Genomic DNA, 18,178 nt, shown 5'->3' on the forward strand with positions numbered 1-18,178 from the left:
GAAGAGAATATGAAAAAGAATATATATATATATGTATATATATATAACTGAATCACTTTGCTGTACAGCAGAAATTAACACTGTAAATCAACTGTACTTCAATAAAATTAACAACAACAACAAGTAATCCTTTAGGTGATTATCATGCATGCTGAAGTTTGAGAACCATTACTGTAGTATACTCTAGGGTTTCCATTCCGGATTTTTTTTTTTTGCGGTACGCGGGCCTTTCACTGCTGTGGCCTCTCCCGCTGCGGAGCACAGGCTCTGGACGCGCAGGCCCAGCAGCCATGGCTCACGGGCCCAGCCGCTCCGCGGCACGTGGGATCTTCCCGGAACCGGGCACGAACCCGTGTCCCCTGCATCGGCAGGCGGACTCTCAACCACTGCGCCACCAGGGAAGCCCGAAACTACCAAAAATTTTTGACAATACCTGGTATTAACATTGAGAATCTCAATCTTGAGTCTCTGCTGCTGGGTCTTGCAGTCTAACTTTTTGGAAATAGCCATGGCTCCTAAGCTAACGAGCATTTTAAAAGGGCTTTTCCTCAGCCTCTCTGAAGTAATTATACTTTGTAAGCACACCTAAGCTTTGCTTTATGACTTTAGTTCATTCCTGAAAACCTACCTCTAAGGGAAAAGTTTTTAACTCAGAAGGCATTTCCATCTATTCTAATGGAAAAAAAAATTATGTGTTCCATGGTTATCTAAGATATCAAAATAGTTTCAGATTTAAAAATATATCAGTTGAACAATGATAACAAGTTTGTATAAATAAATACTTTGAAAGTAAATGAAAACAGTTTGCACTTAAAATGTTATGTAATGATGAGTTATTGTACTTGCAAAATGAGGAAGAGAAGACTTGATAGTGAGAGGTGGCTGGTGGTGGAATACAAAGGAGTTATTCTTTGGAAGCGGCTGGAGAGTCAGGTGGTAGACTTTAAAGCTGGTAATCTTTGGGAGTTTGTGGTTATCTTGCACTTAAAAACAGCTGTAGCACACCTGGGCCAGCCACTGGGATACAGATGAAACATATCCTCTGTTCTCAAGGAGCCTGGAAAAGGAGTGAGATGCCCCAACAGCTCACTCTGTAAAAAGGAACTAACTGCTTGTTGGAACTAAGTGCTATATAGAAAGAAAGCAAAGGAGAGAGTGGCTGCGGAGTCTTCTAGACCCCTTAGTCCTCAAATTAAACCTTAGAAAAAGAGTGGGGTCCTGACTGGTGGAAATGGGGACAGGGTAGACCATGCTGAGAGAATGGAAGGAGAAAGGTTCAGGACATATGGTCAGGGGATTGGGAGTCCCTTTGGAGCACTTGGAAAAGAAAGGAGAAGGAGGGTATGTGTGTGACGGAGACAGCAGTAGGAAAGGGGGCACTGAGCTTATTTCAGCTGCATTCTGTGGGCAACAGGGAGCTATGGAAAGTGTTTGAAGAGAACAGAGCATGTTTTAGGAAGAGTAAAATCAACTGAAAAAAGGTTATAGCACAGGAAAATAACATTAGGGCAAAATAAAGGTGAAACAGGAGCACCTTTGAAACATAGAAGTCGCGCATGCACTCAACAGATGGAGCAATCATAAAGAATGCTACCTCGTCTTGCTTGGTGTTCATATGCAAAGCAAAACTTTCTGATTCATCCAGATGTGGTACGTGGTTTATTTGTTCCTTGTAATATTCTCTGAATAGAAATGATCGTATGGAGTATAGCGATGAGTGTGTCTGTTAACTATTCCTTTGTTATATTTTTATGTCTGATTTTTTTAAAGTTGTAATACAAAAAAGGGAGGGGTCATTGTCCAAGAAGTGGCATTACTTTTCAAGGGACATTACAGCAAAAAGCTACCTAACTGTTGTCATGTGGGGCAAGTCTGTGATGAGAAATGACATCAACTGTGATGAGTTTAAAACAACTATGATTGAAAACTGTGCTTAAAACAGTCTCGGTTGCTGATCTCCTACAAGCCTTTAGATGAGGCAATTTTTAACTATAAATTTTATAGGCCTCTCTAATTTCTTTTATGTAGCTTCTTATGTCCCAGAGTTTAACAGTCCACTTGGCTAATAGCCTTGGCTATGCCAGTTTGTATTCATATTTTGCTTTTTTTCTTTCTTGAGTCTGAAGGTGGAGGAAGAAAGAAGCCATATTACCCACAGATTTTTTTTGTTTTTGGATTTTATTGTTGCTCTTGTTTTTGGTTTAGAAAGAAAAGAGCTAAAGATTTCTGTGTTTTAGGGGCTTCCCTGGTGGTGCAGTGGTTGAGAGTCCGCCTGCCGATGCAGGGGACACGGGTTCGTGCCCCGGTCCGGGAAGATCCCACGTGCCGCGGAGCAGCTGGGCCCATGAGCCATGGCCGCTGAGCCTGTGCGTCCGGAGCCTGTGCTCCGCAACCGGAGAGGCCACAACAGTGAGAGGCCCGCGTACCGCAAAAAAAAAAAAAAAAAAAGATTTCTGTGTTTTATTAGATATGTAGAACTCCAAATTCACATATATAGTATTTTATAATATCATATTTCTTATGTATTTCTTAACTAGGAATGTAGATAATTTCCCTCTTGGGTAAAATTGTATGGGAGCAGAGGTTATTTAACTCCACCACCCAGGAATATACCACATAGGAAATAGTATGTAGAAGGTACTTTTTTTTTGTCTTGGGTGTGAAAGATCTGAAATTGGAGAAAATTTCCCATTTTTTATATTTTTAATAATAGGCACATTATACCTTCCTCCACCACAAAACTGCATTCATGAAAAAAATGCTTTAACAATGATATTAAAACATTAAATGGAAGTCCCTTCCAGTTATCAGGTATGTTAAAGGATAGAGTGCCTTTTTTTTTTGGGGGGGGGCCGCCCCGAGCCTTAGTTGTGCCCTGCAAGATCTAGTTCCCTGACCAGGGATCGAACCCAGGCCCCCTGCATTGGAAGCGCAGAGTCTTAACCACTGGACCACCAGGGAAGTCCCAGGAATGGAGTTTTTTTTTAGCTTGTTAGGTTAATTTCCTTCCCACCTCCATCTAGAGAGCATAGTACATTTAAAATGGACATTTCCGGGTTTCCCTGGTGGCGCAGTGGTTAAGAATCTGCTTGCCAATGCAGGGTACATGGGTTCGAGCCCTGGTTCAGGAAGATCCCACATGCTGTGGAGCAACTAAGTCCGTGCACCACAACTACTGAGCCTGTACTCTAGAGCCCACGTGCCACAACTACTGAGCCTGCATGCCACAACTACTGAAGCCCGCATGCCTAGAGCCTGTGCTGTGCAACAAGAGAAGTCACCGCAATGAGAAGCCCGTGTACCACAACGAAGAATAGCCCCTGCTCACCGCACCTAGAGAAAGCCCGTGCACAGCAACGAAGACCCAATGCAGCCAAAACTAAATAAATAAATTTATAAAAAAATAAAATTGACATTTCCATAGCTGTTTGACTCAGATGCACTGAGAAGATGCACATGGCCTAGGATTCCTGCCAAGATCATAATGCTTGACCCACAGATAGCCTCTTTTTAAAAAAGTTAAAGTCTGATGATAGGTTAATAGAAACTTTGTAAAACCTTGTATTGGTCATAGTTGTTGTTGCTGTTATTTTTATAAAATGTAACGGGTATAGAAATGGTCAGCAGTGGAATGGTTATATCTGCTTGCTGCACATATAAGGTTTGAGCTTCAGAGACCCAGATCTGCAGTTTATGGAGAAGAAAGCTGGACATTGAATTTTGAGAGAATTATCAATGGTTCTTAAATTTGGCAATGACAGAAATAACTATTTTTCAAAAAATTCAAGATAGAGTACACTTTGGGTCCAAATAAAGAGTTGTTTCTGAGATAGTGGTAGCAAAATTTGGAACCAGGACTGCTGCATATATTTGTGTAATCTGTGCCCTACACCAAGAGAAGAAAGGGAAGCTTAAGATCCTGCCCACACTCTGAGCTTCCCAAGCCATGTGTCCTGGCACAGGGCTGCCCAGAGGAAGAGGGCTGTTTTGTAATTTGTCCACCCAGTAGGAACATTTTTTGCAGTTAGCCTGGAGAGGGGCACCTTTTTGCAGTTGACTCAAAGGCATCATATGTGTTAGCTGAGCCCTCTTTCGAACCCAACACTTGGAATAATTTTTATCAGTGTTGTCAGCAAAAGATCTCTGGGGTCATTTGATGATTAAATGTTATTACACGTTAGCTAAAGAGAGTTCTAAGGTTTATAAAACATGGGACTACTGCAGTAGTACTACTCAGAAGAAATAGCACAGCTGAAACTGGGCAGAAATGCAGACTTCTTTAAGTCTTTTTATGAGAGCCTATACTTGTAGCCAATTGTGAACCAATTCTCAAGGCATTAATCTTTATTTCCAGGAAGGAAACAGCTATGATTCAGATGATTACCTTCTATCCTGATAGTATGTGTAGTCTGATGTTAAAAATTCATTGAGAACAAAGCCATATAAGACATTTGAAACCAGTCAGTTTAAAAGAGAATAAGTGATTTTATAGAAAGAATATTGGGCTGGAAATTAGGAAACCCATACTCTTATCTTTTGCAACCCCACTAATTCACTCTGGCCCCATACAAGTAACTTAACCTTTCTGGCCCTCAATTTCCATATCTGTAAAGTAAAAGAAGTACACCAAATATAAGGTCTCTTTCAGTTCTAACATTCTGTGACTTTAAAAAAGTAAAAACCTTCTCTAGCCAGATCTTGAACTGCAGTCAAATACATTGATAGAGAAACATTCTGTTTTAAATCACTTAAGCCAAATAATGATTTTTTCATACTCATTCTTGTTTTCCAGAAACTCTGTGAAGGCATATTTAAAGTCCTTTTAAAGGACATCCCAACAACATGTCAAGTGTCCTGCCTTGAAGTTCTCCGCATTCTCTCCAGAGACAAAAAGGTTTTAGTTCCTGTAACAACTAAGGAAAATATGCAGATACTGCTGCGACTAGCCAAGCTAAATGAGTCGGATGATTCTTTGGAGAAGGTGTCAGAGTTCCCAGTTATTGTGGAGTCATTAAAATGTCTTTGTAACATAGTGTTCAACAGTCAGATGGCACAGCAGCTCAGCCTGGAACTTAACCTTGCTGCAAAGCTCTGTAACCTCCTGAGAAAGTGCAAGGACCGAAAGTTTATCAATGACATTAAGTGCTTTGACTTGCGCTTGCTCTTCGTCCTGTCACTTTTGCACACCGACATCAGGTCACAATTGCGCTATGAGCTCCAAGGACTACCGCTGCTAACCCAGATCTTGGAAAGTGCCTTTAGCATCAAGTGGACCGATGAATATGAATCGGCCATAGACCGTAATGGACCTCCTCTCTCACCTCAGGAGACAGACTGTGCCATTGAGGCCCTCAAAGCTCTCTTCAATGTGACGGTAGACAGTTGGAAGGTGCATAAAGAGGTAAGGTTGAGAAGAATATTCTTATCTACTTGGAATTTCATTGGTTTGGGGTGTCCTTAGAGCTGCCTGCCAGAGACGAATGCTAAGTAGGGAAATGGAAAAAGTTTCCAATTCCCTCATTAATCAGTTAAATGACTCAAGATACATTTCTTAACCATTATAACTCTTATTCTTCCCATTTGTGTTAACACTTATCAGAAGAATAGGGTGAAGATTGACCACTGTTTTGTAAGATGCCAAATACAGTTCCTTTTCTGAGTTGTACTATCATGTATCTTTTTTTTTTAAGTGCCTCTTTCAGGAACAAGGTTTAAATGATGGATTTAAAGGGAAACAAAACAATGTGATTCATAAAGGTATAGGCATTTTCATTGCCTGCAGTCTTAAAGAAACATAAAGATATTCAGGCAAGTTGAAATTGATCAATCAGAATTGATGTCTGCTCAGTAGAGTAAAAGACACTGTGTTTATCACCTATCATCCTAGTCTCCTAACCCATTACTCTGTAGTGTTAGATAACTATCAGAAGTGTAGGACAACTAGATAGCCATGCTTATAACAGAGTCCTAGAAAACAAGTATAATTATACCAGAATATGGGAAAGTTTATTTTAAACCACTTGACTTATTGCTAGACTAAGATCCTTCTCTGTGGCTTGGACCTTCTAGCAACCCAAAGTGAGGCAGATTTGATAGTTTAAATTTGAGTACCCACAAGAACAATATGCTAAACAAGAAGCTTAGTTTAGGGGCTTCCCTGGTGGCGCAGGGGTTGAGAGTCGGCCTGCCGATGCAGGGGACACGGGTCCGTGCCCCAGTCCGGGAAGATCCCACATGCCGCGGAGCGGCTGGGCCCGTGAGCCATGGCCGCTGAGCCTGCGCGTCCGGAGCCTGTGCTCCGCAATGGGAGAGGCCACAACAGTGAGAGGCCCGCGTACCGCAAAAAAAAAAAAAAAAAAGAGGAAAGAAGCTTAGTTTAAGGAAGTCAATAATTTTAAGTAAACTGGACATAAACTTTTTCCCTTGCTTCTAGAATCTTAACATTTCACATTTACCCTCTCTCTTTAACCTTAAATAACTCATAAAATTTAGTCTCTGCCTTAAAAAAGAAAGAAAAGAAAAGTATTTTGGTGCCAGAGCAAATTATCTTTTCTGACAATTGACTTTAGGACTTAGGCTAACATTTTGCTGTGTCCATTTGAAGCAGTTCTTACCATGAATAAAGATCTGTTTTTGCCAGCAGCCTACTTTGAAAGGATTATCTCAGTGCAGTGATATAGTAGGAGTATGCAGGCATCTGAGTTTTAAAGTGCAAATAGGTCTATATTTTGAAACCAAATATTTGAAGATCAGTCCTAACAGCTGTTTTAGATGACTGTAGTATGGTCAGTTTTTCCTGGGACTTGGCAGAAAAAGATGTGGAAAGCCCACATGCTCCATTTATGCTTTGAAACCAAATATTTGGAAGTATTTAAAATGTTATGTCTCTATGCTTATTTGGTACCTTCTATGGTTATTTTTCTTACACTGTTTGTTTTGGTGTTTTTAAGTTCTCCATTTAGTTGCAAGAGCTCTTCTGAGACTGTTGGTTTGCCATTGTTGGAGGCCCTGTTATTTAAATTGTGCCCCAAATAGTAGCTTCTGCTCTTCAGATTCCTGACAGAAAGGGTTTATAGTTCAGTGGCCACACATCAGCATATGTATGGAATGATACGTAATAAATATCAGTATATTGAGATTAGCCCTAATTAGTGTGCTTCAATTATAATTTATAGCAGGGCTGGAAGAAGCTTTAGAAAATGTTGAAGTGGCAAATACTTATTCTGTATTATAGAATGTTTATTTTCCAAAAGATACACGATAAAGGATCAGTAGTCGTGAAGCAGGCATCTCAACAGAACTCTCGTGAGTCATGGATCACTTTATACAAGCATTATAAAATGTGCCTAGTTAATATGACTCTGGGCTATTATTGAAGTTATCAGAAATTGTGAACAGTATTGAAAACAGGACCTTGCCAACCCACTTAGGCAAGAGTGTGGGAAAGCTTATTTTAAACCACTTGAGTCTCCATAAGTCTCTAAATTCAAATTTTAGCAAGCATTTAGTAAATCAGTCAACAAATATTTATGAACAATTGCCAGGTATTATGCTAGGCGTTGTGTAATATATTGGCAAATAATACACATAGTCTCTGCAGACTTCAGTTTTATTGGTGATATAGGTAATAAGTAAACAAATATATAATTTAAATTGTGTTAAGTACTAGGAGAGAAACAGTACAATGATGGAGAATACTTAGTATAGTTAGAGAAGACCGCTGAAAGTCTCTCCTGAGATCTGAAGACTGAGAATGATTTGGCCATTTGAATGGGAATATAAAACATTTCACAGAAATTGAACAGCATGTGAAAAGACACAGAAATCAGAACATAGAGTACTTTTTACTGAGGTATACATAACTTAGCATAAAGGAAATCTGTAGTAAGGATGTAGAGAAACTTGCCAGTAAGGGTCCATTTACCTGAATTTTAATATCTCCTTGATTGTCAGATAAAAGACATCTTTCTCTAGTTGAGCAAGCATCTAAAGAATTGTTAATACCTTAAAATACCAGCTGAAATAAAGGGATATGGAAAGCTTACTGTACAGAAGAATCCAACTTTAAAATATAGATTTAAAAATAATATTTTCCTTATGAAAATAATACATGCTAAATAATACTGCAGATCTAAGGGAAAAAAGCATACGAGCAATAAGAAAATACAAATTACCTATAAACCTACCATTCAAAGATAATATATATATTATTTTTTTTACAAAAAATGCAGTCATTTTATCATCTTGCTTTTTTTCCCACAATAAATGTTCTTGAAGAGTAGTGGATTGCACAGTGTGTTCCTTGAAGCCTTAATGTTCCTAGGAGTAACCTCTGGGGATGAGGGGACAGTGTTTCAAGTTCCCCACCCTTTCTTTAAAAAGAGCGCCTTTGGGGACTTCCCTGGCTGTCCAGTGGTTAAGACTCTGCGCTCCCACTCCAGGGGGGTAGGGGTTCGATCACTGGCAGGAGAACTAAGATGGCACATGCCCCACAGGCTGCACAGCGTGGCCAAAAAAACCCAGCACCTTTGATTGTTGCTGTTGTTTTTCTTTAAATTTAGGTCGTAACTGGATTTCATTTGGGGTATAAAAAGAGTTCTGCAACCAAAAAAAATTTTTAACAACCACTTTCTTCTCGTAAAGATAATAAATCTTTATGAAAGAATACTCATAAGTATATGTATAAAAATACTTGAGTATTCCTTCATAAGGATCTATCAACCTTTAACAAATCCCCTATGTGTAAAGATTTGTATTGTTTGCAGTTGTTTGCTGTTTTACATAGTAATACACGGTAAATTTTCTTGTTGTAAAATCTTTGTCGATAAATTCCTGAAATTCATGGGCCAAAGGGTTTTTCAGAACTTTAGGGTTTTTTGTGTATATCATATGTATTTAAATTTATATGTATTACCAAACTGACCTTCAGAAGAATAGTGCTAGTTTACACCTCTCAAACCCCTGGCATTTCACTTTTTAAAATCTTTACCTACTTTACAACTCAGTTGTCACAGAAAATGCAGATGTTTGGTTTTGGTTTTAACTGTTTCAGTAGGTATTTTTATGACTGTTCATTTACAATTTACAAAAAAACAGAAAATTAGGGTTTTTTTGAGGTTTAGCAAATTAGTGTGATTTGTTCATTTTAGGTTCATGCCTCAATGTTAAATTCCTGCCTGGAAGCCAATGCCATCAAGCAGATTAATTCGGAGATTCCTTTCCATTCATTAGGAAATGTAGCTGGCCTTATTTCCACATGTGGTGTTCTGTCAGTCTGTCTCCCTGCCTTCCTCCCTCTTTCTCTCCCTTTCCTGAAGGTAGTATGTTTAAAAAAGTCAAATTATTCCTTTTATAGGACCCAAAATCAGTTCTAGAAAAGTTAATGGGAATGGTCTTGTCTTCTTCTTGCTTCAGCACTTTGCTAAATCTCCCTGTTCATGGAGGAAAGCATGTTATTCTAGAGGTCCCTTACTTAGCACACATTCCCTTCTGCAGTGCTTCCTAGGTATCAATGCAATGTAATGAGAAAATACAAGGACCAACACACATGTTAGAGCCAGACAGCCAAGTGCAAACAGAGAAGTAGTACAAGTATCTGAGTAGTCAAAGGATGCTATCTGAGTGAGATAAGACAGTGAGTATCTATAGGAGTTAATTGGGAAAGTCACATCATAACAGAAGACATTAGCCCCATAATGATTTTAGAGACTTTGAAGGAAGTGTGAAAAAAGGACTTGACATTATTTAATTAAAAATAAAGCTTCACGCTGTACCATGTTTTTTAACTGAGTCATTTTTTCAACAAACATTTATTATTGAGTGCCCAATATGTGCAGAGTTCTGTATTAGGCACACAAGATGCAATATAAAGCATCTCTGCCCTCAGAGAACTAACAGTCTCATAGGAAAAACAGACATGTAAACAGATGGATATATAACTGTTTGTCACATTATTTACTATTCTTCTCTATATTTTCTATATGTTTGAAAATAAAAAAGAATCAACTCAGAAGTGCACAGATGCTACAAATGCCATATATTCTTGATCTTTGGGGGTATGTCTGACCTCACTGGCATAGTCTTTCTGCTAAGCAACATACCTAGCACAGAGTAGGTGTTCAATGAATATTTGTTTTATGAGAAATAAAATGTGATACAGTTTGCTATCTGTATAGTGGAAGTATATAAGAGAAATAGCCAAAGTGACAGGGAGGAGGGAAAGTTTATGATACCTTTTAAATTTTCAAAACTACTAATTTTTCTAGAAACCTAAAACATTTAATAACGTTGTTTAGAGAGCAGATTCTAGCCTTTTCGGAGATACAGCACACTATTTTATAACATTTATATTTCCTTTTGTAAGTTAATTCAAAAAAGCATTTATTACTTTATGCCCGGCACCATGTTAAATGTAAAAGATGTGGAGGTGGAATACTTAATCTTTGCCTGTAAGGAACATACACAATTTAGTAGGACAAATAACTGCAAAATGGCTAGGGTAAGACATAGAGTGAAATACTACCTGATGTATAGCTATATTTCCAAGTAAGAGTGCATGTGTACGTTTGTGGTTGAGTGTGTATTTGTGTTTCACTTTGTGTAGAATTGAAATTGAATTTTCATAGGACAAGTTTCCTAAACCTTCTTGAAGTAATGAGAACTACCCTGGGATAACAAAACCACTTTAGGACTCATTGGTGTGAGGTATTCTCCTTTCAGACTTTTTTCTCAGGCATTGATTAGATTGGTTGAAGTGTTGAATGAAAAAGGTATGAGGATATTGATACCTTTACCAAACAAACGTGAAAATCTTCCACAGGTTGCACAGGAGAAGAAAGCAATAGTACAGCAGTGGAATCTATGAATAAGAAACAAAGCCTGTATAAAAAGATTCCCCCCCCCCCCCCCCGCCAACAAAGATCCCAAAGAGTTTCATGAGTTTTTACCTCTCTTTTAGTGTTATCTCATTTTGATTTCTACTGTCACAACAAGCCTGCTTGCTTTCTCTTTCTTCCTCCTCTGTCTTAGGGATTTTTTTGCCTTCTCAACCTTTGGAGATAGTAGGATTACAGAGGAGAGACTGTTGATGCCCTAAAGATATCAAAACTAAGCTCATGGGCTTCCCTGGTGGTGCAGTGGTTGACTCCGCCTGCCGATGCAGGGGACACTGGTTCGTGTCCCGGTCCGGGAAGATCCCACATGCCGCAGAGCGGCTAGGCCCGTGAGCCATGGCCGCTGAGCCTGCACGTCCAGAGCCTGTGCTCCGCAACGGGAGAGGCCACAACAGTGAGAGGCCCGCGTACCGCAAAAAAAAAAAAAACAACTTAGCTCATGAAGAAGTAAATGACAGTTGTATAAACTGTGTATATTGTTTTAAAAAGAGCAATTATATTTACTCTTTCAAGCATCTGTATAAGATAGGAGGGGTATTAATCTCATTTGACGAATGAGGACACTAAAGATCAAAGAGTTCAAATTGTTTATGTAAAGTCACCCAGCAGAACAACCAATAGTAGGAAATAGTGTACACTCTGACCTTTGTTAAGTAAGACATTTTAAATGATAGCTCTCTTTCAACAAATATTTATTGAGACAGACTAATAGAATAAAGAATCTAGAAATAAACCTACACATATACAGTCAACTGATTTATGATACAGGTAACACTGAATTGCAGTGGGGAAAAGGTGGGCTTTTTAATCAGTTAAAAATGAATTTAAATCCCTACCTTATTACCATACAGAAAAATTAATTTGAGATGGATAAGAGACTTAAATGTAAAAGGTAAAATGATAAAGCTTTTGGAAAGACAGAAGATTATCTTCATGACTTTTTTTTTTTTTTGGTACACGGGCCTCTCACTGTTGTGGCCTCTCCCGTTGAGGAGCACAGGTTCCACACACGCAGACCCAGCGGCCATGGCTCACAGGCCCAGCTGCTTCACCGCAATGTGGTATCTTCCCGGACCGGGGCACGAACCCGTGTCCCCTGCATTGGCAGGCGGACTCTCAACGACTGCGCCACCAGGGAAGCCCCATGACTTTATTTTAAACAAGTCAAACATTTCTTAAATAGGCAAAGATTTTAAAAACAGGACAAAATAAAGATCAAACCATAAAGGAAAAATTGACAAATTGGTCTTCATTAAAATTAGTTCATCAAGAGAAGAAAGTAAAAAACAGGCCACCAAATGGGAGATGATATTTTCAACACATATATGCAATAAAGGACTCTACCTAGAACATATTCAAGTCCTACAAATAATGTCGATTAACCCTACAGAAAAATATGCAAAAGGTTTGAACAGGCACTTCATAAAAGAGCTATCCAAATGACCAGTAGACATAAGAAAAGGTGTTCAACTTTATCAGTTATCAGGAAAATGCATAATAAAATCTCTGCACATCCATGAGAATGACAAATTTAAAAGGCTGACAATACCAAGTGTTGGCGCAGCTGTAGAGCAACTGGTGGGAGTGTAAGCTGGTATAAACACTTTGAAACACTGTTTGGCAGTACCTTCTAAAGTCTGTCATATGTATATGCCCTACGACCCAGCATACCAAATGACATATAAGAAAGTATGTTCATAGCAGCACTCTTCAGTATAGTCCAAGTGTCCATCAAGAGTAGGATGGATAAGTGAATTGTAATATACTCACTGTATTCAGCAGTGCTTTCTTTTTTTTTTTAACATCTTTATTGGAGTATAATTGCTTTACAATGGTGTGTTAGTTTCTGCTTTATAACAAAGTGAATCAGCTATACATATACATATATCCCCATATCTCCTCCCTCTTGCGTCTCCCTCCCACCCTCTCTATCCCACCCCTCTAGGTGGACACAAAGCACCGAGCTGGTCTCCCTGTGCTATGTGGCCAGCAGTGCTTTCTTAACCTAACTGTGAGGGACCAGATTTCTTTCCCTAGCTGTCAGAATGGAACTCTTGTATAATACAATATTACACACAACGTCAGACTGCTTGAAAAGTTTCTAAATTTTCAGGTGTACCTTCTGTACTCATGACTTTGCAGATTAGTGGCAAACAAGGGTGTGGACCAGTAGTGGTCCACAAACTGAACTTTGAATAGCACCACTCTCAAGCAGTGAAAATGAACAAACTGCACCTGTACACAACAACATGGATGAATCTCACAACCAGATACAGAAGGGTCTATATTTTATGATTCCATTCACTTAAAATTTGTGACAACAAAAATCACTAACCCATGATGTTAAATGTTAGAATTACAATTGAAGAGCAGATCTGTCATTTGAAGGGGTCATGAGGGCAATTCTGGGGTTCTCAATCTTGGTGTTGCTTTGTTTTCATGCTGGTTGTATGGACGTGCTCATTTTGTGAAAATTTATCTAGCTGTACACTTATGATTTGAGCACTTTTTTGTTTGTTTTACTTTTCATTTACATTAAAAATTATTGAACACTTTGTTAAACACATGCCCTCTAAAACTTGTGAAGGTACTAGATGAATGGAGAAAACAATGCGTATGTAAGTATGTAAACAAATGTGGAATTACAGATTATGATTTCCTGAAAGAAATCATAGCAAGATACAATGATAGAGATAATGAAAAAAGGAATCTACCTAAATAAGGTGGTCAAAGAAGGGGCTTCTCTGAGACCTGGAGGATGCAAAGGAGTCATTGATGCTAAAAGTAGAGGTACACAATCCCGGGACTTAAGTAGTTGTTTTGCGTAAAGAAATAGAATTTAGTGGACAGCAAAAGAGGACAGGCAGACCTACAGGGTACAACTGGGGAATTGGTGTCATGAAAATTGGGACAGGAGGAAAGGGGATGGAAGGAAGTAGGATTTTCACTTACAGTTGCAAATAGTGGAAGGACCAAAATGGAGTTTTGCAGGGGGCTTGTCAACATCAGCATGAGAGGAAAATGATTGTGATATTTAAAATAAAGGAAAATCTAGTTTAAAAGGAAGTGCATTCCTAGTTAATTATCAAAACCAAGGAAAATATGAACTTTTTAAGAGTTAAGTAATGGATGAGTTTCACATGCATTTCAGTGTGCTTCATATAATGTGGGATATGTAAAAGTATATTTGCATATTAGAGAATTTTGATTCAGGCATTTGAAGATAGATGGCAAGTGGAACAGTGTTCATTCCAAACCCTTAGTGTCTCTAGCATTCCACCGGTCCCCCTCCCCAACACGCAATAATTTCGTTATCACTCATTTCAGCTCTATCAGTCTTACCTTTTGTTTCCTTTCTGCCTCATCCTTCCCCTCACCCTCAAATATTTCACTGAAAGTACTAAGCATTTTCATGTGTATCATCTTCTTTAATTTAATCCTTTTACAACCCTAACAATCTCATGTTTGTGGAGATGCATATGGGGAAACTTTGGCTTAGAGAAGCCATATGACTTGCCTAAGGTCACAACCTAGACTCTTGACTCTAAGTAAAGCGCTTTTTCTGTTATGCCACTGAGACCTTCATCTCTTCCAAATCTACACATGATGGTGTTATTTTAAAATATTGTTATCCACATTATGAGTAATGAAACTGTGCTATTGTTTGTTAGATTTTATAAAAGATATCTTCCTAGAAGGGCTGAGTTATATATATGAATATAGGCTATATATGTATAATATGTGAATATATTTCACTTTACACAGACTTGAAATCAATTATGTTTATACAGAGCTTTAAAAATTTTAATAGCTTTTGAAGTAATTGGAACCTTCCTGAAATATAACATATCCAGGATCTGATTATAATAGATAATTATCACTAATTTCATGTCTTCTTAATTACTAAAAATTTGGAAGAAGAAAGGTACAACCTTGATTCAGATGATTTAAAAAATTGTAGTGGCCCAAGATCTCATGATAAATTAGGAGGTAAACCAAGTGATTATTCAGAGCTCAGCTTATTTCCTATTATTTGCCTTCCCTCTGACTCTATGTGTGTCTAATACCACTACCAATGAGTAAACATTGGGAAAATAGGAGATTAAACTCAAGAGTGCTTATTTTTCATCACTTGCTGGTCGCTTTGGAGAAACTAGGAATAAGATTTGGAGGAACTAGGAGATTAAGAAGATTCATTAAAATGAAGTTGATAGATTATAGATTTTAATCCATTGTTTTTGAAAGTTAAGAGATAAGACATTTTTATTAAGGATGTACAACCCGCTTCTAAAATACTGATAGTATTATATCTGTTTGAATTTTTATAATGACTCGTAAACTGGAACAGTATACTATCCAACAAAACAATCTAGACTTTCTGGAAATGGAAAAGATCCCTAGTTGAATTAAATCTTATGGACAGGTAAAACAGAGTAGGTAATAATATATGGATGCTGATCATATTTCTCTTTGCCTGACATGTCATAAGGGGAAGGATAGATCAACAACTTATGGTTTCAGCCATTTCTGGCAGTGGCTGTAGCTGTTCATATGAGATGATGACAATTCACTTAGTTAACACTTTGTTAATACTTGGAAATTCTTCCTAGAATATCCTGACTTCTGTTATGTATGGCATAAGAATAACTGTTTTGGGTGTTCGATGGGCCGTAGGATGACTCTCAGGGTTGTAGTAATGTACCGGACTTCTTCATTAAGGCATTCATTCAATCCCCAATGTTTCCTCACCTCTCTTTTATTTGCCATAGGGTGATTCTCATCAGTTTCGTGTCATGGCAGCTGTTCTTCGCCATTGTTTACTAATCGTAGGTCCAACTGAAGACAAAACAGAAGAGCTACACAGGTAGGTAACCTCTACTGATATTTCAGTGAAAGACATAATAAGTTCTTATTGTTTTTATGCATCTAATTTTAATTGTTATAAACACAAGAAAGTGAAACTATTACAGTAAACTGGGTAGCTGGTAGGTCAGAAATCATTACTATGCCCTGATGAGAAATTTTCATTCTTTGACTTTGTTATATTAAGCCCCAACAAGAGAAGAGAATTTGGCATTTGTTGCATTCAACAATAAAACCCAGAACGATAATAATAGCACACAGTTATTGAATACTGTGTGTGGCATTATGCTAAGTGCTTTATAAAGATTAACTTCTTTTAATCATCACACCAACCTTATGAGGTAGGTACTATTTTTCCCTTTCAATACATGATGAAACTGAGTCATAGAAAAATCAAGCAGTTTCTCCAAGATTGTTCAACCCTAATAAGTGAAAGAGCTTGGGGTTGAACCCTGATTTTAATTACTACACTTAAGCTAATACTCTCACTATTTTCATTGTAAGAGTATTTACCAAAAAGTATATCTTAAGCAACATTAATTAAATTTTTAAAACTTATTGTAAGATTTGGGCCACAGTCTCAAGTATTAATATATAAAAAATAGTTCAATTTTTGTGACTTGCCGATTAGAGCTATTATGGACTACTGTTAAAAGTTATCATTCTCGGGGCTTCCCTGGTGGCACAGTGGTTAAGAATCCACCTGCCAATGCAGGGCACATGGGTTCGAGCCCTGGTCTGGGAAGATCCCACATGCCACAGAGCAACTAAGCCCATGCACCACAACTACTGAGCCTGCACTCTAGACCCCACGAGCCACAACTACTGAGCCTGGGCTCTAGAGCCCATGTGTCACAACTACTGAGCCTGTGCTCTAGAGCCGAGAGCCACAACTACTGAAGCCCCTGCACACAGAGCCCGTGCTCCGCAACAAGAGAAGCCACTGCAACGAGAAGACTGTGCACAGCAACGAAGAGTAGCACACGCTCGCCGCAACTAGAGAAAGCCCACGCGCAGCAATGAAGACCCAATGCAGCCAAAAATAAACAAATAAATAAATAAATTTTTTTTTTTAATTATCATTCTCTGAGAACAGGTGAAGCAGTATTAATGCATCTTTCTAGTTCTCTTACTATTTTGTATCAGGTTTCTAGTAACAAGTCCTCTGACTTTAACATGAGATTGCTTGTGACACTTTATAAGAACACAAATGGCATTTTAAACAATTCAAATAAATTTCAAATCTGCAAACAAATAACTTTGGCATTAAGTCTGCTTTACAAATAATTTAAAACTGAGTTCTTAGTAGAAATTACCTTTTGAGCATTTATAGTATTCTGTTTTCCACAGTATGGCTTAAATAAAACTATAGAAATACAACCAGAGTGTAAAGTGAAACATACCCTTGTTCTTTTTCAGTCATACCCATATTATTTTAGTTATGATTGGCAGTTTATTATTTGATATTGTACTGAGTTTGTTGGTAGGTTATCTTTATGTACTCTGCCCTGCAAATCTTCAAAAGATTGTTTTCTTCAAAATTAAAAAGAATACTTCTTTCTGCAGCTACAGATCAAAATTTCCTTTAATTTTCTTGAAGCTGTGTCTTTAAAAATAATCAGATTAACTGCAATAAATCATATCCTCTAAAAAGATTTTATTAAGCATTTTTGTCTGACTAATTTTTTATAATCAAGAGACACTATAAATTTAGCTATTCAAACTTAAAACTACAAGAAAATGGGTTTATAAGCCCAGGTATAAATGTATGTATGTATGTATTTATTTATTTATTTTGGAAATTACATATCACAAGTTAAATGGCATTCATACAAGGATGTGAGAAGAAAGTGTTTTGATGGGAATTGTTACAGTAGTCACAAAAGCATTGCTAAGGCTTTCTCTGAAGAGTGAATTTAATATTTTAAAACAGTACCCAGTATTCGTAAAAAGAGAGGAAAACTGTAAAGAGGTTTTAACACTCAGATTTTTTTAAAGTATAGATTTCTTTATTTTACTTTCTAATGATGTTTGCTTTAAATATTTATTTTTCTTAAATAAATTTAAAAGATATTTTTCTTTAAATTTACTTCTATAAGTTGCTCTGATAAAATATCTGTTAGCTACATTGTAAATAAGAAGGAATACCCCTAGAGCCATAGACAAGATTTATATGTATTGCTAAAAGGCTTTCCTGGGAGATTGAGGTTGCTGCTGACATGACGGTTTATCTGAACTGGCCCTGCATGTCCCTTTAATCAGAATTAAAGTGATTAGTATCATTTGAGCAGTAATGACTCTAAGCTAATCCATTTAAATGCAGAAAAAATACTATGCCAACCTCAAAGGGCTATTTTAAGAACCTTACTAGAATTGTAATATCTACTAAATTCTGCCCATTTGTAGTGACCCTGAAAAGAGTT

At 37.7% G+C, this 18,178-nt stretch overlaps 1 protein-coding gene across 3 annotated transcripts in view; it reads left to right on the top strand.

The window, feature by feature from the left end:
- Positions 1-18,178, top strand: part of RIC8B (RIC8 guanine nucleotide exchange factor B) — a 119,213-nt gene that overhangs the window by 37,570 nt on the left and 63,465 nt on the right. For all 3 annotated transcript variants that reach the window (XM_029205162.1, XM_029205163.1, XM_029205164.1), the window contains exons 3-4: positions 4,793-5,401; positions 15,662-15,756. In XM_029205162.1, coding sequence (XP_029060995.1) covers positions 4,793-5,401; positions 15,662-15,756 — 704 coding nt within the window. The remainder of the gene's footprint in view (positions 1-4,792; positions 5,402-15,661; positions 15,757-18,178) is intronic.

This window comes from Monodon monoceros, unplaced genomic scaffold (genome assembly GCF_005190385.1).
Source record: "Monodon monoceros isolate NGI ecotype Baffin Bay Population unplaced genomic scaffold, NGI_Narwhal_1 Super_Scaffold_6, whole genome shotgun sequence".
Lineage (NCBI taxonomy): Eukaryota > Metazoa > Chordata > Mammalia > Artiodactyla > Monodontidae > Monodon > Monodon monoceros.